At 48.5% G+C, this 21100-nt stretch overlaps 1 protein-coding gene across 3 annotated transcripts in view; it reads right to left on the bottom strand.

Annotated features, from left to right (window-relative positions):
* Positions 1–8753: 8753 nt before the first annotated feature.
* Positions 8754–21100, bottom strand: part of TGIF2 (TGFB-induced factor homeobox 2) — a 30801-nt gene continuing 18454 nt past the window's right edge. For all 3 annotated transcript variants that reach the window (XM_011929106.1, XM_011929108.1, XM_011929105.1), the window contains exon 3: positions 8754–11783. In XM_011929106.1, the coding sequence (XP_011784496.1) occupies positions 11262–11783 (522 nt within the window). In that variant the 3' untranslated portion in view covers positions 8754–11261. The remainder of the gene's footprint in view (positions 11784–21100) is intronic.

Below are 21100 nucleotides of genomic sequence, written 5' to 3' on the forward strand. Positions count from 1 at the left end.
GGTCTCGATCTCCTGACCTCGTGATCCGCCCGCCTCGGCCTCCCAAAGTGCTGGGATTACAGGCTTGAGCCACCGCACCCGGCCCTTTCCCTGTTATTTCACTTTCTATTGCAGAAGATAAGACAGTGTAACCACACCAGAACAGATCCTTTTTCAAGGTAGTGACTGTCTCCAAAAATAATTTAAATTCCAAAGATAACTATTTACAAGTTAACTTCTGTTTCTCATCCAATCATTCTTCCTAATAATCATTTGTTGTCCCTCAATAAAATTCCTGTGCTCCCCCTTCCCATAACCTGTTCTACCAGGATCCAAGTCCCCATTCTTTTTGTAACCTCAAGATAGTACAGAAACTTCTGTACCTGGCTGGGTGCAGTGGCTCACACCTGTAATGCCAGCACTTTGGGAGGCCAAGGCAGGTGGATCACCTGAGGTTAGGAGTTCGAGACCAGCCTGACCAACATGGAGAAACCCCATCTCTACTAAACTTACAAAAAATTAGCCAAACATGGTGGCGTGCACCTGTAATCCCAGCTACTCAGGAGGCTGAGGCAGGAGAATCGCTTGAACCTGGGAGACGGAGGTTGCAGTGAGCCAAGATTGTGCCATTGCACTCCAACTTGGGCAACAAGAGCAAAACTCCGTCTAAAAAAAAGAGGCTTCTGTACCTTACTGGGGAGTTGGGGAGCTGGGTCTTCATTCTGAAGACTCCTGTGTATACGTGTCAAATCAAATTGTATGCCTTTTCTCCTGGTAATCAATCTGCTTCATATTACTGATTTTCAGGGAAACTTCAGGGGGCCAAGAGCTTCCAAACTGACTTGTCTGGAAGTGTACCATTGTTACAAAACTTCTTTTACAGACTCCCTGCTAGCATGTAGTTCAGAAGACAAACTAATGAATCTGTCATGGAACGAAGGAAGAATGACTAGCCCTTGGCCTAAAGGTAAGTTTTCACTCTGCCAGGTCTCCTCCTGGTGAAGATATATAATGGGGAACCTGATCTAGGGGGATTAGGGAAGGCTAAACTCTGAAGGAAGAGATTAGAAGGAAAAGAGGGAGGTGAAGGTGGGAGAGAACATTCAGGGAAATGAAACCGTGTGGGCTAATGGTAAGGAATGAAGCCACCAGAGGGGAAGCACGGGAAAATCATGCCGAAGAGCTTGCTTCTTATCCCAGGGGTAGGGCAAGCCATCAGGTTTGCATCTTAGAAGGATCATGCTTGCTGCTATTTGGGGGACTGGATCAGAATGGGGGACTAGTTAAAAGTCTACTAAAGTCATTTAGGTGAGAGTTGGTGAGGGCACTGAAGATGCAGAAAACTGGATTCAAAAGTTCTTTTTGTTGTTGTTGTTTGAGAAAGAGTCTCATTCTTGTTGCCCAAGCTGGAGTGCAGTGGCATGATCTCGGCTCACTGCAACCTCCACCTCCCAGGTTCAAGTGATTCTCCTGCCTCAGCCTCCTGAGTAGCTGGAATTACAGGCACCCACCACCACGTCTGGGTAATTTTTTTTGTATTTTTAGTAGAGACAGGGTTTCACCATGTTTGGCCAGGCTGGTCTCGAACACCTGACCTCAGGTGATCCACCTGCCTCAGCCCCACAAAGTCCTGGGATTACAGGCATGAGCCACCATGCCCAGCCCATTCTTTTTTAAATTAAACATATTATTTGTTTATTTATTTTACTTTGGAGACAGAGTCTCACTCTGTTGCCCAGGCTGGAGTGCAGTGGCACCATCTCAGTTCACTGCAGCCTCTGCCTCCCAGGTTCAAGTGATTCTCATGCCTCAGCCTCTGAGAGTAGATGGGATTACAGGTGTGTGCCACCACACCCGGCTAATTTTTTGTATTTTAGTAGACATGGGGTTTCACCGTGTTGCCCAGGGTGGTCTTGAATTACTGAGCTCAGGCAATCTGCCTGCCTCAGCCTTCCAAAGTGCTGGGATTACAGGTGTGAGCCACCACACCCAGCTAAATTAAAAATATTTTTAAGGGCCTGGCACGGTGGTTCATGCCTGTAATCCCAGCAGTTTGGGAGGCCAAGACATGAGGATCACTTGAACCCAGGAGCTCATGACTAGCCTGGACTACACAGGGAGACCCCATTTCTACAAAAAAAAAAAAAGAAAAAAAGAAAAAGAAAGAAAGAAAGAAAAGAAAAAAACAATTAGCCAGGCATGGTGGTGCACGCCTGTAGTCCCAACTATTTGAAGGCTGAGGTGGGAGGCTCGCTTAAGCCCAGGAGGTAGAGGCTGCAGTGAACTGTGATCATCACACCACTGCACTCCAGCCTGGGTGACAGAGAGACTCAGTCTCAAAAAAAAAACAAAATTGTTTTTTAAATTTTAGTAAAATATATCTAACAAAGTTTATCATTTCAACACTTAAGTGTATAGTTCAGTAGCATTAAGTGCATTCACTTTGTTCTGCAGCCATCACCACCATGCATTTTTCAGAACTTCGTGATCTTATAAAATTGAAACTCTGTACCCATTAAAAATAACTTCTCATTCTCCCATTTCCCCAGTCCCTGGAAACCGGTTCCATTCTACTTTCTCTGTAGGAATTTGACTATTCTAATGGGTATCTCATATGAGTACAGTATTTGTCCTTTTGTGACTGGTTTGTTTCAGTTAGCATTGTGTCCTCCAGGTTCACTCATACTGTAGCATGTGTTAGAATTTCCTTCCTTTTAAAGCTGTTGTATGTGCATACCACATTTTGCTTTTACCCACTGATAGACACTTGGGTTGCTTACACTTTGACTATTCTGAATAATGCTGCTATGGATTGGAGCGCATAAATATCTGTTCGTGTCCCTGCTTTGTTATTTTGGGCACATTCTCAGAAGTGGAATTGCTAGATCATATTGTAATTCTATTTTTAATTTTTTGAGGAACTGTTGTTTTCCACAGCAGCTGCAGCATTTCGCATTTCCACCAGCAGTGCACAAGGGTTCGGAGATACATGATTTTTTTTGTTGTTGTTGTTGAGAAGGAGTCTCGCTCTGTCGCCCAGGCTGGAGGGCAATGGCGCAATCTCGGCTCACTGCAACCTCCGCCTCCTGGGTTCAAGTGATTCTTCTGCCTCAGCCTCCCAAGTAGTTGGGATTACAGGTGCCCGCCACCATGCCAGGTTAATTTTTGTATTTTTAGTAGGGACAGGGTTTCGCCATGTTGGTCAGACTGGTCTGGAACTCCTGACCTCATGATCCACCTGCCTCGGCCGCCCAAAATCCTCCCTGGGTTACAGGCGTGAGCCACTGCGCTCAGCCTTTTTCTGTTGTTAATCATCATCCTACTAGGTGCAAAGTAGTATTTTCATTGTGGTTTTGATTTGCACTTCCCTAGTGATTAGTAATGATTGAGCATCTCATTAGACAGTATTTTTTTCTTTTTATGTCATGTTTGCTTTTCTTTTCTTTTTTTTTTTTTTTGAGACAGAGTCTTGCTCTGTCACCCAGGGTGGAGGGCAGGGGGGCAAACCCGGCCCACCCCCACTTCCACCTCCCAGGTTCAAGGGATTCTCCTCAGCCTCCCAAGTAACTAGGATTACAGGTGCCCACCACTACGCCCAGCTAATTTTTGTATTTTTAGTAGAGACGGGGTTTCATCATGTTGGCCAGGCTGGTCTCAAACTCCTGACCTCAAGTGATCCACCCACCTCAGCCTCCCAAAGTGCTGGGATTACAGGCATGAGCCACTGCATCCCGCTCTAGGTCATGTTTGTATTACATTGTGAAGCTCTGACCCTAACTCCAAGAGCCATTATGTTTGCATGGGATTGGGAGAGGTCACAGAAAGTTCTAGTTAGAAGGGTCCTCAAATCCTGCTGTGCAGCCCAAGGTCATATACGGGAAGTTAGAAGTTCAACAGGCATCTGAAACCTGCTCCCTGTTCCTCCTCTTACCTTTCTAGGATCAAAGCTAAGCTGGCAGGCAGAGTGGAAGCCCTTCTCTAGAAGGTATTTTTGGGATTCAGACTTGTTCCCTTTTTGCTTTTACACAAGGCTTTCCTTATCTTAGGAAGCGGGGAATCTGGCTGAATCTCAGTGAATCCATCTGGTTAAAATAAACATCTTGGGTGGTCTGAGATGGAAAATAACTTGATGAAGGGTCAGATTTGGAAGTGGGAGAGACAGATTTGGAAGTAGGACACATTTTGTCTTTGTGAGTTTGTAGCTTTTCAGCACTAGTTGAACACGAGCTCAGCCTTAGGGTTATTTCCTCCCAGCTGAATGTCCGATAGCACTGCCAGCTGCTTGGAGTGGGGTTTGGAGAGGAAGGTATGTTCTGAGAGGTACGACTGGCCCCTCACAGGCACTGATGGATCACAGGTATCAGAAATCCTGGGGGCAACCACCAGCCATGGAAAGAGCACCTGTTGTTGGAATGGAGGTCTGAGATTGCATCTGGGCCTTTTTTTTTTTTTTTTTTGGCCTACAATAAATGTCATACTAGTACTTAATGAACCCTTACTAGCTACCAGTCACTTTACAAAATGTTTTTTTTTTTTTTTGAGACGGAGTCCGCTCTGCCGCCCAGGCTGGAGTGCAGTGGCCGGATCTCAGCTCACTGCAAGCTCCGCCTCCCGGATTCACGCCATTCTCCTGTCTCAGCCTCCCGAGTAGCTGGGACTACAGGCGCCCGCCACCTCGCCCGGCTAGTTTTTTTTGTGTTTTTTAGTAGAGACGGGGTTTCACCGTATTAGCCAGGATGGTCTCGATCTCCTGACCTCGTGATCCACCCGTCTCGGCCTCCCAAAGTGCTGGGATTACAGGCTTGAGCCACCGCGCCCGGCTTTACTAAATGTTTTACATTCATTTGTTATCACTCTGTCATCCAGGCTGGAGTGCAGTGGGACAGTCTCGACTCACTGCAACCTCCACCTCCCCGGGTTCAAGCGATTCTCCTGCCTCAGCCTCCTGAGCAGCTGGGACTACAGGCACCTGCCACCATGCTCAGCTAAGTTTTGTATTTTTAGTAGAGATGGGGTTTTGCCACGTTTGCCAGGCTGGTCTCGAGCTCCTGACCTTGGGTGATCCACCCGCCTGTCTTTCCAAAGTGATGGGATTACAGGTATGAGCCGCTGCGTCTGGCCACATTTGTTTTCATCCAAAACCTGGCTGGGCTTCTAACCATTATACTAAACTCTTCTCTTTTTATTCCTTTACTTGCAATTTCTCTACATTGAGTGTGGATTACTTTGGTAATTAAAATGGTAGGGCTACACTTGACCTTCAAGTTACCATAGCCTCCTGAGTGCAAAGATGTCAGATGGTTCAGAGACACTTCTTCCTCTCATCTTGTAACTTTGAAAGACAAAGAGTTTCTACTTTCCCAGCCCAGCAGTTTCCTGGGGATAGGTCAGTGTCCTGACAATGATCAAGGTCTGTGGAGCAAGATCATCAGAATCTCCTGTGGCATCAGTGAGGAATGCAGATTCCTGCCCAGACTCTCTGGGCGTGAGGTCTGGGAATATGCATCTTTATAAGCTTTCCTGATGATCTTGATGGATATTTAGGCCTGAGAATCACTTCTCTGGGTAATTAGGCCCAATTCCACCACTTACAAGCTGTGGGGTATGGGGTAAGTTATTTTACAGGTTGTTTTTCCCTCAGCTGTGTGCTAAGCAAGGTTAGATAGTAACATATAGATTATCCCATTTCATCCTCCCAAGAGATATTACTATTCCCACTTTATTGATGATGAAAACTGACCTCTGGAGTAGTGAACTGTCTTGTCTATGGTCACAACAGCTAATCTGTGACAGACCAAGAATTTGAAACCAGGCTTGGGTCATAGAGAAATGCCTTTGAAATCAGTAACTCTGACAGCAGTGATGGTTATTTCTGCATCCTTCTTGAGTGCCACACCTTATCTTCTGCAGCTCTAGTGCATAACATAGCAAGGATACACCCATATAAGGCAGACCTGGCCTCTGCCTTATGGGAGTTTTCATGTAGCAGCGTTCCCTTTTTTTTTTTTTTTTTTTGAGATGGAGTTTTGCTCTGTTGCCCAGGCTGGAGTGCAGCAGTGCGATCTTGGCTCACTCCAACCTCTGCCTCCCAGGTTCAAGCGATTCTCCTGCCTCAGCCACCTGAGTAGCTGGGATTGCAGGCGCCCGCCACCGTGCCAGACTAATTTTTGTATTTTTAGTAGAGATGGAGTTTCACCATCTTGGCCAGGCCGGTCTTGAACTCCTGACCTCGTGATCTACCCGTCTTGGCCTCCCAAATTGTTGGGATTACAGGCGTGAGCCACTGTGCCCAGTCCATGTAGCAGCTTTCAAGCTAGACTGTACTTTTAAAATCCAGAATCCTGAGTCTTACCCCAGAGATGCTTATTCATAGGGCTGAGTCGATGCAAAAAAAAAAAAAAGGTTCTAAGCCTGGGGGCCATGGAGAAACTACCATTCAAAAACAGTGGAAAGGAAGAAGACTTCCCTGACCACCGGTCTAGAGGATGGTATACACCCTCCCCACCAATCACTACCACTACTTTTATTTTATTTTATTTTAATAAAGAGCGAGACTATCTCAAAAAAAAAAAAAAAAAAAAAAAAAAAAAAAAAAGAAAAAAAAAAGAACAGAACAAGGGTACACAGAGGCGGTCAGGCAATCCATAGCCAGCCCAAAGAGACAGCAGGTATTCACAACCGGGGCAGATGCATTTAAAAGCTGTTTCCTGAATAAGACTATAGTAAGAAAGGTGGATGTCCTCAGATCATGTTCCCAACTTCAGAGGAGGGGCCCTTGCCACAGTATCCCGCGGTTCACTTTCATTATCTAGAGTGCTTGCTCACTCCAGGGCTCGTTTGAAGCTTGATGCAGAAGACACTTTTGGTTTCAGTTCCTTTTATTTTTTTTTGAGACAGAGTCTCGCTCTGTCGCTCAGGCTAGAGTGCAGTGACGCGATCTCGGCTCACTGCAACCTCCACCTCCGTGGTTCAAGCGATTCTCCTGCCTCAACCTCCCGAGTATTTGGGATTACAGGGGTGTGCCACCACACCCACCAATTTTTGTATTTTTAGTAGAGACAGGGTTTCACCATGTTGGCCAGGCTGGTCTCCAACTCCTGACCTCAAAAGTGATCTACCCACCTCAGCCTCCCAAAATGTTGGAATTACAAGCATGAGCCACTACGCCGGGCCAATGTGAATTATATATTAAACTTACTTTGAAAAGGTGTAACAGCACGAGCCTATTCTGCTGAGCTCCAGGGCCAAGTGTGCAGTTTGAGAGATACTGAGAGAGAAGTGGGGGAAAATCAGGACCATGAGTGAATGGCTAAGGGAGTTGAGGCTCTTTAATCTGGGAAACTTGAGTGGGGAGGCTCTCTCTCGAAATTCCTAGAGAATGACCTGTAGAAGACCAGACATCCTCCATCCAGGTGTACCGGGGAGAAATCAAGATTTCGTTCACAAGAAGAAACTTCTTGTGTTTAGCCCATAGCAGTGTTCTAGACAGCTAGATGATACTACATTAGTGGTCACTATACATAACTGCCCACTATATTAGTTCAGATAGGTTCTGGGCAGACCTGAGTGACCCTGAAGGAAAACATAATTGAATTTGAATTCTAGCTCCATTTTTATATGGGCTATATGAGTTCAGGCAAGTATCTTAAATTCCTACTCAATTACTCTCTCTTAAAAAAAAAAAAAAAAGATGGGGTCTCAGTCACCCAGGCTGGAGTGCAGTGGTCCAATCACAGCTCACCACACCTTCAAACTCCCAGGCTTAGGTGATCCTCCAGCCTCAGCCTTGGAGTAGCTGGGACTGTAGGCACAAACCACAGCCCACTCAGTTTCTTTACCTGGGGCATCTCAATTCCATATGTGTGTGTATACAAAAATTAAGCAACTGGGGCCGGGCACAGTGGCTCATGCCTGTAATCCCAGCACTTTCGGAGGCCGAGGTGGGCAGATCATGAGGTCAGGAGATCGAGACCATCCTGGCCAACACGGTGAAACCCCGTCTCTACTAAAAAATACAAAAAATTAGCCAGGCGTGGTAGCACACGCCTGTAGTCCCAGCTACTTGGGAGGCTGAAGTAGGAGAATCGCTTGAACCTGGGATGTGGAGGTCACAGTGAGCCGAGATTGCGCCACTGCACTCCAGCCTGGCGATAGAGAGACTCCGTATCAAAAAAAAAAAAGAGATCGAACATAGCACAGACCCAGACCCAGGCCCAGGCCCACTCAGCCAAACTCAAGTCTCCCACTGTTGCAGACCTTGGTTTTTGTAGTTTGGGCTGCAGTTAGTGTATTGTCATTTCAGTATGGCAGAAATGTATTAACAGCTAATTTAAGCAAAAAGGGGAATTCACTAGCTTACATAATAGGGAAGTCTAGAGGTAGTCCTGGTTTCAGACATGACTGGAGTTTCCACCTCATATCTGCTTCTCTCTGTGCTGGGTTCACGCTGCAGTTGTGCTCATTTCTTACCGAGAGGGGGGGAGGACAAAACTGCCAGTTCCTCAAGGTTATCTCCTCACCACTTAGCAACGCTCAAGCTTAACTGTTGATCCCAGGGAAGACTGGCTCAATGTGGGATGCAAAGGCCCCCTTTACCTTGAGTTGAATGGGATACAGAATGGAGCTGGTGAAAGGGAATGGGGGTACAGCGTGCACAGAACTCAGAGCTGGCTACTAGAGAGAGAGTAAAAGATGTAAAGCAAAGTAGGAAGCCAGTAACTGCCTTGTCTTCAAGCCTGGGCCCTGAGCCCTGGTGGATCAATCATCAAGAACCCTGTTTCTGCTTAAAAAAACAAAACAACAATTTTATTTGACAAAAGACAAAAAAGTTATTTACAGTAGTTTTTGCTCAAATAATTCAATGGGACAACTGTGCTTCTCCTCCAGGTTTATCTTACAACCAAACCCAAGCAGAGTCTGCCCCACCCCAACACATCACTTTACATAATGGGGGAATGCCAACCAGAATTCAGCAGCATGGCTCCCTCACCCCTCACCACCCTCCGTTGCTCAGTGCACTGTGGGGAGGGAAAATCCCACCTCAGACCAATACACTTCCAGAGTTCCCTACTACAGGCGTCCTGCAGCAGTTGCACCAGACCAGGGCTCACTGACAGGGCTGGGATGGAAAAGGCTGGGCAAATGGCAGCTTCAGTTAACCTGGATGCAGCCATGTTCATTCTTCCCCACTGGGCTTCAGGAGGGTGAGGATCCCTGATCCCCCTGGGGCACACGGGGAGAGGGCACAGGAGGAAGAAGCCAGAGGGAGGCAACACAGAGAGCCCAGGAAACTTGCCCACCTAGAGAGAGCAAAGCTCTCTCTCCTTCAGCAATCCATTCCCACTCCAGCAACAGATGGGTGACTCAGAAGTTGGGGAGCCTCTGTGATGGCTTCAGGGATCTTCCAAGAAAGTACAGAACACATGTTACTGTCTTTCTCCTGGCTAGGCCCACCCAAGTTAGTCAGTATCCAGGAACCTCTCTTCTCCTTGAGCCTGACCTGGTGATTTCAGGAAACTAAAGGCTGCGGTACTGATCTATCTTTTGGCCCAGTGACATTATTGAGGACAAAAATATTTTGGCTAGCAATAACCTAGGATTAGTGTTTCTTAGGATATATAAAGATGGGGCATATTGCTGTTGAACACTGTCAGCGATGAAATAGCAAAAGAGGCTGGGCGCGGTGGCTCACGAGGTCAGGAGTTCAAGACCAGCCTGGCCAAGATGGTAAAATCCCATCGCTACTAAAAATACAAAAATTAGCCGGGCATGGTGGCGGGCACCTATAATCCCAGCTACTCGTGAGGCTGCGGCAAAGAATTGCTTGAACCCGGGAGGCGGAGGCTGCAGTGAGCCGAGATCGCACCACTGCACTCCAGCCTGGGTGACAGAGTGAGACTCTGTCTCAAAAAAACAAAAAACAAAACAGCAAAAGAAAAAATGGGGGAGAGGGAGGAGCATAAGACCAATTGTGATCTGTTCACTGGGCAGGGGCCCCTGTAACTCTAATTTAAAGGAAGCTGAAACAAAGACAATCCCAGCTAGCAGGCTTCTAACCCTTTTCCAGCCCCAGCCTTCTCTGAAGGCAGTTCCCTGGCAGCAGTGGACACTATTCCTGCTTTCCCCAGAGAGTTTCCTGCCACCATTGTGGGAAAGGCTGCCTCTTTGGAGGACTTCCTGACCAGCAGATGGCTCACTTCTCTCCCAAGTAGGAGGTGCTGAGAGCTTCTGACATAGGGGCCCCTCTAATCCAAGTTCCTAAAAGAATTCAAAACTCAGGCTGCAGGGCAAAAATGTTCAAGAACAAAGGGAAAAACATTAAAGAAAAAAAAAAAATCCATCGCTTCAGTCTAGTTTACTCCCCCCACCCCCAAAAAACTACAACAAAAAAGAAAAGAAAAACCAAACACCTTTTGATCTTACCATCCTTCTCTGCTAGGTACCTAGAAAGCTGAGTCAGAGTCTGCTGGACTGCCCCTTGCTGTGGCTTTCTACCCTTCTGTGCCTGCGGCAGAAAAGTCAATGCGCTCATATGGGTTTTTTTTTCCTGCCTTTTTTTTGGGTAAACCAAACCAACGATAAAACAACCATTTGGAATTTCACACTACTGCAGAGACTTAGCTGGTCCCCAAAATAAAAATATTCCTTTCTTGCAAAACAATCCCCAGTGGCAGTGGTGGGTCCTTCCCAGCTCACCATAAGGCTATCATGCAGTGCATTCTCGTTCCCCACACCTGGGCTAACTACTGCCGTGAACGCAAACCACAGCAAAAAAGGGAAAAAGAAAACCGTTTAGCAAAAATCTAAACATTCAACTGGAGTCGGTTCTGTTACATCCACTGGGTTCCTCTTTTCTTTTGTTCATGCATATGAACTTGGAATGTCCATACCTGGCTTGACAGAAACAGCACAGGGGCAGCTTGGACCCAACATAGGACTGAACTTGGCAGCTTTCCTGAGCCCAGCCCAGGAAACCAGGCTGGAACAAAGGTGTCCCAGGGATTTTCTGGAGAAGCAGCAGCAGCATCAGCACCATGCTTGTCTCCGATCTCTTGGTCTCATCACTGAGGGGAGGCCTGGAGAAACGGCAGAGTCAGCAGAGGAGAGGGCCCCCATCACAGTGCAGTGGTGCCAGCTGGTGTCTTCCTGCTGAAGACCTCTGGACAGAGGAGATGATCCCAATGTTTGGCAGTGATCCATAGAAAACCCTCTGTATGAAAGGGAACCAAAACGGAAACCCAGGACAGCTGGCTTGAGCCTTGAGCACCCTTGTTGGCAGATGCCTACTGGGGATTTTCAGAGACTAAAGGGATGGGAGTGTGTAGTAATGAGAGTGATGGGTCCTGCTGCTTCTGAAGCTCCATCTCAGCAGCCCTCTGTAGCGCCACCTCCACCAGCAGCTGGAAGCTGCTGAAGTCCTCTTTGTCCTGCTCTGGGGGTGTGGGTGGTGGCGTGTTGAAGAGTCCACCTGTGGGGCTTCCAGCCTCAGCCCTGGTCAGCAGGGTAAGTGTGCTACCAGGGGTCACCAGGGGCTTGGGAGACTCCAGCTCCCCACGTGGGAAAGGGGCTGCTGGCTTTTCCCCCTGGCCTGAGTGAAGTGGCATGGAGCACACAGACAGGGAGAGCACATTGGTGGGGGCTGGGACAGACACAGCCAGCACAGAGGGGCTGCTGCCACGGGGGAGGGCCACATCTGAGGCCTTACCCCCGCGGCGGGAAATGGTAAACTGATTAGGGTCTTTGCCATCCTTCCGAAGCATGTCTGGGAGAAGCCGCCGCCGGGCATTGATGAACCAGTTACATATCTGGAATGAATATACAAGACCGATCAGTTCGCTCAATCAAAAACAGCTATGGGCTGGGCGCAGTGGCTCACGCCTGTAATCCCAACAATTTGGGAGGTCAAGGCGGGACGATTGCTTAAACTCAGGAGTTCGAGACCAGCCTGGGCAACACAGGGAGACCCTGTTTCTACAAAAGAAGTTAGCCAGGTGTAGTGGTGCGCCCCTGTGGTTCCAGCTACCTGGGAGGCTGAAGTCGGAAGATCACTGGAGCCCAACAGGTGGAAGGTGCAGTGAGCTATGATCGTACCACTGTATTCCAGCCTGGGCAACAGAATAAGACCCTGTTTCAAAACAAACCAAAACAAACAGCTATGAAGCATGTCCCAGGACCTGGGAACACAGCAGAAAACACAGAAGTTAATAGTAGGAAAAGAGAGTTAAATAAGAATACACACCAGCCTGGCCAACATGGTGAAACCTTGTCTCTACTAAAAATAGAAAAATTAGCTAGGCATGGTGGCAGGCGCCTGTAATCCCAGCTACTTAGGAGGCTGAGGCAGGAGACTTGCTTGAACCCAAGAGGACGAGATTGCAGTGAACCAAGATTACATCACTGCCCTCTAGCCTGGGTGACAGAGCCAGTCTCAAAAAAGCAAACAAACAAAAACTCCATGTGGCTGGAGCTTAGAGTGGTAACTGAAGGCTACCTCTTAGCAGGAGGATTTGCTTCTTTATTGTTAAGGGTACTGAGGAGCTATATAAGGGTTTGACGCAAGGAGCAACGTATGATGTGGAGAACAGACCGGAAGCAGGGAGACGGGGTACTGCTAGTAGTTCAGGTTACGTTAAGGGAGGTGGCAAGAGGACAAATGTTTGCTGCGTTTAGGATATTGGAATGGCAGGACCTGCTGCCTGGGTGGATGGAGAGAGAGATTGATGCTAAGGGCAACTCATTCCCAAATGTGTAGTGCAGAGTTTCACTGCAGGCCGGGGAAAGCCACAAAGGCACAAGGGAGCTATCAGGAAGAAGGTTATTTTTTATTTTTTCCTTATTATTTTTTTTGAGATGGGGTTTTAGCATGTTGGCCAGGCTGGTCTCTCAAGCTCCTGACCTCAAGTGAACCGCCTGCCTCAGCCTCCCAAAGTGCTGGGATTACAGGCATGAGCCACCGTGCCTGGCCTGGAAGAAAGTCATTCTTATTTCTCAGCAATACCAGGAGTAGTAGCCTCAGCAGAACATGCGCTCAACCAACATCCTTGACTTTTTTCCACATGCTGCTGAGAAAGCTACCACTAACTCTGACCCCATCCCATCTAGTTCATTGTTTAGAAGCATAAAATTTCTCACCATTAAGTGATATGCATGTGGTTTGGGGGACACCTATAGCACCCTGCCCTCTATCTCTGGACTCTCTTGAATAGCCCCCAACTTTACAGCTCTTCAGTCTAGCCTCTTTACTGGTTTCGTGTTCTCTTTCTAAAATGCCATGGCTGTCATTCCTGTTCTAGAAAACTGCCATTTGTCTCCTACTGCCTACAGGGTAAGTCCAGACTCCAGAGCCTGGACATGAAGACCCTCCCCTGGCTAGGCATGGTAGCTCACACCTGTAATTCCAGCCTTTGGGAGGCTGAGGCAGGCAGATCACTTGAGCCCAGGGGTTCGAGACCAGCCTAGGCAATATGGTGAAACCACATCTCTACAAAAACACAAAAAATTAGCTGTTGTGATGGCACGTGCCCTATAGTCCCAGGAGGCTGAGGTCAGGGAGGCCGAGGCTGCAGTGAGCCATGATCATGCCTGTGTACTCCAGCCTGGAGAGTCAGGCTGGGTGCTGTAGCTCACGCCTGCAGTCCCAGTACTTTGGGAGGCCAAGGTGGGCAGAAGGCTTTCGCTCAGGAGTTCCAGACCAGCCTGGTCAACATGGCAAAACCCTGTGTCTACAAAAAGTACAAAAATTAGCTGGGTATGGTGGTGTGTGTCTGTAGTCCCAGCTACTTGCAAGGCTGAGGTGACAGGATGAATTGAGGCCAGGAGGTTGAGGCTGCAGTGAGCTGTGACTGTGCCACTGTACTCCAGCCTGGGTGACAGCATGAGACCTTGTCTCAAAGGCAAAAAAAGTCGGTCAAGTGTGGTGGCTCACGCCTGTAACCTCAGCGCTTTGGGAGGCTGAGGTGGGTGGATCACAAGGTCAGGAGACCAGCCTGGCCAACACAGTGAAACCCCGTCTCTACTAAAAATACAAAAATTAGCCGGGTGTGGTGGCGCGTGCCTGCAGTCCCAGCTACTTGTGGGGGCTGAGGCAGAATTGCTTGAATCCAGGAAGTGGAGGTTGCAGTGAGCCGAGAACACGCCATTGCGCTCCAGCCTGGGTAACACAGTGAGACTCCATCTTTTTTTTTTGAGACGGAGTCTCGCTCTGTTGCCCGGGCTGGAGTGCAATGGCCGGATCTCAGCTCACTGCAAGCTCTGCCTCCTGGGTTTATGCCATTCTCCTGCTTCAGCCTCCCGAGTAGCTGGGACTACAGGCGCCCACCACCTCACCTGGCTAGTTTTTTGTATTTAGTAGAGACGGGGTTTCACCATGTTAGCCAGGATGGTCTCGATCTCCTGACCTCGTGATCCACCCGTCTCGGCCTCCCAAGTGCTGGGATTACAGGCTCGAGCCACCGTGCCCGGCCGAGAGACTCCATCTAAAAAAAAAAAAAAAAGTTAGAGCTTCTCACCTTCCTGCTGCTCTTCAAGGCTTCTTGCTCATTCAAATATCATTTGAGTGCCTGTTATATTGGGCCCAGTTCTTGGTGCTGGGATGCCTTTGTGCATTAAACAGACATGCATGCCAACCTGTGGAGCTTACAGTGCACCTAGTCATGGAGACTGACAATCAACAACTAGGTGAATAACCACCAATAGCGCCAAAAAGGAAACAGAAACAAAGGGGGGGTGGTTATAAAGATAAGAGAAACTTCCATGGCTAAGGGTTTTGGAAAGCTGAGACGTAAAGATAAGGAAGAGTCAGCCACATAGAAAGCTAAGAATGTTCTAGACAATTCCAAGGAAAGGCCCTGGCCGTGGGGTTCTCATCTGCCCTCCTTCACCTCTATGGTCCTCCAAAACAGCTGAACTGAGGCAGGAAAGGGTTGGCTTAAGGAACCGGTGAATGGTAGCTCATGAGCTCAGAGGTGGGCAGGGCTGACAACCAGGCCAGAGCACCATGGAAAACCATTAAACGGTCTAAACGGTGGCTTGACTGAAATTTCACACTCTAGGTCCTTCTTCTGGTGCTGTGTCTTTTCTCCTACCCTAGCTAACTGCAGCTGCATCTATTCTACAGGTGACTCAAAGACAGCACCAGGCTGTCAGGCTGGAAGGCTCATAAGGCAGGGCAGAGCCAGAGGCTTCTGTAGCCCTTCTCTCCCATTCCATTCCAGCCAGGAGGGGCCCTGGTTCTGGGGTTCTTATTGCTCCTCTTCACCACTATGGTGCTCCAATGCACACACATACCAGCAGGTTTCGGTGGACGCTGGCTGAGCCAAATCCTGACTAGAGCTGTGGGAAAACCCTAAAGAGAGGAAGGGCTTAGCAGTGTGTGTGCCTGTAGTCCCAGCTACTCAGGAGGCTGAGAGAACTGCTTGAACCCAGGAGGCAGAGGTTGCGGTGAGTTGAAATCGCGACACTGCACTCCAGCCTGCGCAACAGAGCAAGACTCCATCTCAAAAAAAAAAAAAAAAAAATAGAAAAAAAAAGAGGAAGGGCTGAACAGCTGGGTGGGATGAAGGAAGGGAACAAACTTATTCAAACACCTTTGATAGCAGTATCATGCCAGCCACCACACTTGCATTATGTTTAATCTGCATACAACCTGAAGGGTAGAGGGCAATGTCCCAAAAGTACTAGAGAGAATTGAGCTCAAAGAGAAGAAAGCCCTTGTGCAGTCACACATCCTCCCAGTGCAGAGCTGGGATTTAAAATGAGGCCTCCTGGCTTTAGGGCTTCCATTGCTTTGCTGTGCTTTTCTATTTTTTTTAAAAGACAGGGTCTCACTCTGTCACCCAGGCTGGAGTGCAGTGGTGCAATCACAGCTCACTGCAGCCTTGACCTCCTGGGTTTAGGTAATTCTCCCACCTCAGCCTTCCGAGTAGCTGGGACCACAGACATGTGCTACCACGCTCAGGTATTTTTTTTTTTTTTTTTTGTATTTTTTGTAGAGATGGGGTTTCACCATATTGGCCAGGCTGGTCTTGAACTCCTGGACTCAAGCAATCTGCCTGCCTCAGCCTCCCAAAATGCTGGGATTACAGGGATGAGCCATAGTACCCAGCCAGCTTTGCTGTGTCTTTCCAGAGGAACAAAGGGGATAGCTGAGTAATAAACATCATAATCCTGATAGCAAACATTTGAACACAAAACACATCAGGAGCTATTGTTTTTTCTTGAGACAGAGTCTCATTCTGTTGCCCAGACTGGAGAACAGCGGCTCACTGCAACCTCTGCCTCCTGGGTTCAAGTGATTCTCCTGCCTCAGCATCCCGAGTAGCTGGGATTACAGGTGCCTGCCACCATGCCTGGCTAATTTTTTTTTTTTTTGTATTTTTAGTAGAGACGGGGTTTCACCATGTTAGCCAGGATGGTCTCCATCTCCTGACCTTGTGATCCACCCGCCTTGGCCTCCCAAAGTGCTGGGATTACAGGCGTAAGCCACTGTGCCCAGCTTCTTTTCTTTTAGTAGAGATGGGGTTTCTCTATGTTGGTCAGGCTGGTCTTGAACTCCTGAACTCAGGCGTTCTGCTCACCTCAACCTCCCGAAGTGTTGGGATTACAGGTGTGAGCCACCATGCCTGGTCTCAGGTGCTATTCACATTTCATATCTAATTATTCATTCAATCTCAGCCTATCGGACAGGTTATATGCTTATCTCCGTTGAAGAAACACATCAGAGAGGTTCAGAAACTTGTTCAAGGTCACAAGTGCAAAAGCTGGGTTTGATCCAGACAGCCTGGTTCTGGGCAGCCACCCACTGCCAGCTGAAGAGTAAGAGGGAGGCTTCCTTGCACAAGAGCAGTGCCTGTGGCCTTCTCTCCCTCCCTCCCACAGCTACCTCCTCCCGTACCTGTGCTGCAGGAGTATACTGCCCCTCTCCACCTCAGCCCTGGATGCAGGGGAAAAATGGTCAGGTCACAGTGACCTGGGTCAAGCAAACTAAGGAGGAGTGTTGTTGAGCAGGCAGTCTCAGGGAAGGGAGCCTGGGCGTTCCTCAGCATCTGTGTGGACACCTAGCCCCTAAAGGCACCTCCCATTTTGGCTGAGGATTCAGAGAACAGAAAAACACCCCCTCCACACATTCCCCCACAAGACTGTCCTGTCCAGAGCACTTGGCAGCCTAGCATCTGTTTGTTTTGTCTTCTTAGCCCAGAAAAATGCACAGCTGAGGCGCTGGGCAAGGCAAGGCAGCGGAACTGAGTGGCCGCCAGTGCCCTTTCTGCAGCCCCTTCCAGCTGCCCAGCCTGTGCCTAAGTCAGGAAAAGAACCTGTGACTTGTCTCCACTCAAGGTCATGGAGAGATGGTAGAAAGGTCAAAGTGAACTCTGTGATGTATATGGCATAACATAAGCTGGGGGCCTGAAACCGGTCTCTACCATAAAACAGGGCTCTATCTGAAAGGCTGCTGAGGGACAAGGGGGGAATCACTATGGCAAATGGGGGTAGGAGGAACACCAGGAGGCTGACAAAGGCTGTGATGCTAGGAGCAGCAGCTAATGGATGCAGGCACAAACTCTCTCATTTTCATGTGAAGGAAGTGAAAGCACTGAGGCGCCTTTCCCAAACGTCATGGTACCACCATTCGCGCTGGGACCGCCATATCCACGTGCTCTTGAAGGCAGTTCTCTGTATTAGAATCACCTTAGGGGAGATTCTTTTTTTTTTTGAGATGGAGTCTCGCTTCTTCACCCAGGCTGGAGTGCAACGGTACAATCTTGGCTCACTGCAACCTCCGCCTCTCGGGTTCAAGCAATTCTCCTGCCTCAGCCTCCCAAGTAGCTGGGATTACAGGCATGTGACAATGTGCCCAACTAATTTTCATATTTTTAATAGAGACAGGGTTTCACCATGTTGGCCACGCTGGTCTCAAACTCCTGACCTCAAGTGATTGAACCGCTTTGGCCTCCCAAAGTGCTGGGATTACAGGGAGAGCCACCACGCCCAGCCTGGGGGAGATTTTTAAAAACTGTTAGATAGTGATTTCCCCTCTGCTTTATTGATCTAGTGGGGGTGAGGGGTGGAGTCGGGAATGTGTTTTCAGACCAGCTACCCAGAAAGTCTGGTCACCCAGGCTTAGGAACCAATGGTTTAGCCTACTGGTTACTTGTCCTTGCAGGCCAAGCCCTTTATTTAAGCCAAAAAGCTTACACAGAAGCTCAAAAAAAAAAAATACACACAGATGAAAGGCCTTGAGATGAGGAAAAACAGAAGTTGCTTGGGGGAGGAATCAGAGAGCAGCTAGCTTTGGAGTCAGAAGAGAGCAGCTCCTGTATCCCTGGCTACCCTGGGGGCTAGGCCAGGACACCCCTCCCCCACAGCTGACCACTACAGCCTCTGCACCAGGTTTCTTTCTCACCCAATAGCCCTTGCCAGGGGGACGGCTGCCCTGCCTTGGTGTTGGCTTTGGGAAGACTTCCCTCAGGAAGCTGCATATGAAAGCAGCCCTGACAGCCAGGAAGTAATGGGAAGGTACCCATCTTACTACTGTGTACCCAGCACAGAGTGCCGGGCCAGGCACGTGGTATATCCCCAACCATTGCTACAGTAAAGGAATGGGGCCCAGAATCCTGCCAGGTAGCCATAGATCTAGTCCAACCAATAAATTGGGCTTAGAGGATGTCAGAGGGACCCGCGAAAATCCTTTACAAAAGACTTCTTTTTCCCTACCCCTCCCAACTGCCTAGCCCCAGGCAAGTACTAGCAAACCAGTTAGTTAAGTGACTCATTGACTTGCTAATGAATCGCTCCTGGGGCGGGGGTTAAAGGAGACAATCAAAAGAGATGCCCCCAGGGAGAGATAAAACAAGCTAGGAAAATGCTGATACTTGTTCAAGCCAAATGACTGGTGCTAGTGGTTGATTATTATATTCTCTTACTTTTGTGGGTTTTTTTTTTTCTTTCAAAAGACAGAGTCCCACTCTGTCGACCAGGGTGGAGTGCAGCGGCGTGATCTTGGCTCCCCGCAACCTCCACCACCCCCAAGTTCAAGTGATTCTCCTGCTTCAGCCTCCTGAGTAGTTGGGACTATTTTTAGTAGAGATGGGGTTTCACCATGTTGGCCAGACTGGTCTCCAACTCCTGGCCTCAAGTGATATACCCGCTTCAGCCTCCCAAAGTGTTGGGATTACAGGCGTGAGACACTGTGCCTAGTGTTTTTCTTTCTTTTTTTTTTTTTTTTGAGACGGAGTTTCGCTATTGTTGCCTAGGCTGGGTGCAATGGTGTGATCATCTCGGCTCACTGCAACCTCTGCCTCCTGGGTTCAAGTGATTCTCCAGTCTCGGCCTCCAGAGTAGCTGGGACTACAAGCATGCGCCACCACACCCAGCTAATCTTGTAGTTTTTAGTAGAGATGGGGTTTCACCATGTTGGCCAGACTGGTCTCCAACTCCTGGCCTCAAGTGATATACCCGCTTCAGCCTCCCAAAGTGTTGGGATTACAGGCGTGAGACACTGTGCCTAGTGTTTTTCTTTCTTTTTTTTTTTTTTTTGAGACGGAGTTTCGCTATTGTTGCCTAGGCTGGAGTGCAATGGCGCGATCTCGGCTCACCGCAACCTCCACCTCCTGGGCTCAAGCGATTCTCTTGCCTCAGCCTCCTGAGTAGTTGGGACTATTTTTAGTAGAGATGGGGTTTCACCATGTTGGCCAGACTGGTCTCCAACTCCTGGCCTCAAGTGATATACCCGCTTCAGCCTCCCAAAGTGTTGGGATTACAGGCGTGAGACACTGTGCCTAGTGTTTTTCTTTCTTTTTTTTTTTTTTTTGAGACGGAGTTTCGCTATTGTTGCCTAGGCTGGAGTGCAATGGCGCAATCTCGGCTCACAGCAACCTCCATCTCCTGGGTTCAAGTGATTCTCCAGTCTCGGCCTCCAGAGTAGCTGGGACTACAAGCATGCGCCACCACACCCAGCTAATCTTGTAGTTTTTAGTAGAGATGGGGTTTCTCCATGTTAGTCAGGCTGGTCCCGAACTCCTGACCTCAGGTGATCCACTCGCCTCAGCCTCCCAAAGTGCTGGAATTATAGGTGTGAACCACCGTGCCCCGACTGCGCTCAGCTTTTATAGATATTCTTAAATGTCCTTAATGGCAAATGAAATTTAAAAACTTAAATACAGGAAGCTGGGCGCAGTGGCTCATGCCCGTAATCACCTGAGGTCGGGAGTTCGAAACCCCCCTGGCCAAGGTGGTGAAACCCTGTCTTTACTGAAACTACAAAAATTAGTTGGGCCTGGTGGCAGGCGCCTGTAATCCCAGCTACTTGGGAGGCTGGGCAGGAGAACTGCTTGAACCCGAGTGGCACAAGTTGCAGTGAGCTAAGATTGAGCCACTGCAATCCAGCCTGGGTGACTCTGTCTCCAAAAAAAAAAAAAAAAATTAATTAATAAATACAGGAAAAAATGATGCCCCCAGGCTTTAGGCAATTTTTCATGATTAGGAGCCATTACATTTCCTTACTTCTGAGGTCCTGCCTGTTGACCCTTCCAACATTTTATAGTCCTTTTCTGCTACTTCAACATTATTTACTGAGCACCTACCTACCAGATACCAAGCACTAAGCTACATTAGGGCTATAACTATGAACAAAACTAGGTCGGTGCTCTCCATACCTCTAGAATTTGGTGCAGTCTAAAAGCAATTACAGTTTAGTGTCCCAGTGCTCTGACCCCTCTATCTGCTGTGAGAGCACACAGCTCCTTTAGGGGATGGCTAGGTCAGGGATAGGAGGAAAATGGTCTGGAGAGGTGGATCAATGTAGCAGGAATGTGGGGGATCAGGGTTGAGGTTTAAGATGTAGACACGGGCAGGTGATGTCATTAGGTTGGCAAAAGCCATTGAAGGTTTTTTTGTCTTTTTTTTGAGATGGACTCTCGCTCTGTTGCCCAGGGTGGAGTGCAATGGTGCAATCTCAGCTCACTACAACCTCTGCCTCCCAAGTTTAAGCAATTCTCTTCTTGCCTCAGCCTCCCAAATAGCTGGGATTACAGGTACCTGCCACCATGCCCAGCTAATTTTTGTTTTTTTTGAGACAGAGTCTTAGTCTGTTGCCCAGGCTGGAGTGCGGTAGCGCAGTCTTGGCTCA

Source organism: Colobus angolensis, unplaced genomic scaffold (assembly GCF_000951035.1).
Source record: "Colobus angolensis palliatus isolate OR3802 unplaced genomic scaffold, Cang.pa_1.0 Scaffold8, whole genome shotgun sequence".
Classification (NCBI taxonomy): domain Eukaryota; kingdom Metazoa; phylum Chordata; class Mammalia; order Primates; family Cercopithecidae; genus Colobus; species Colobus angolensis.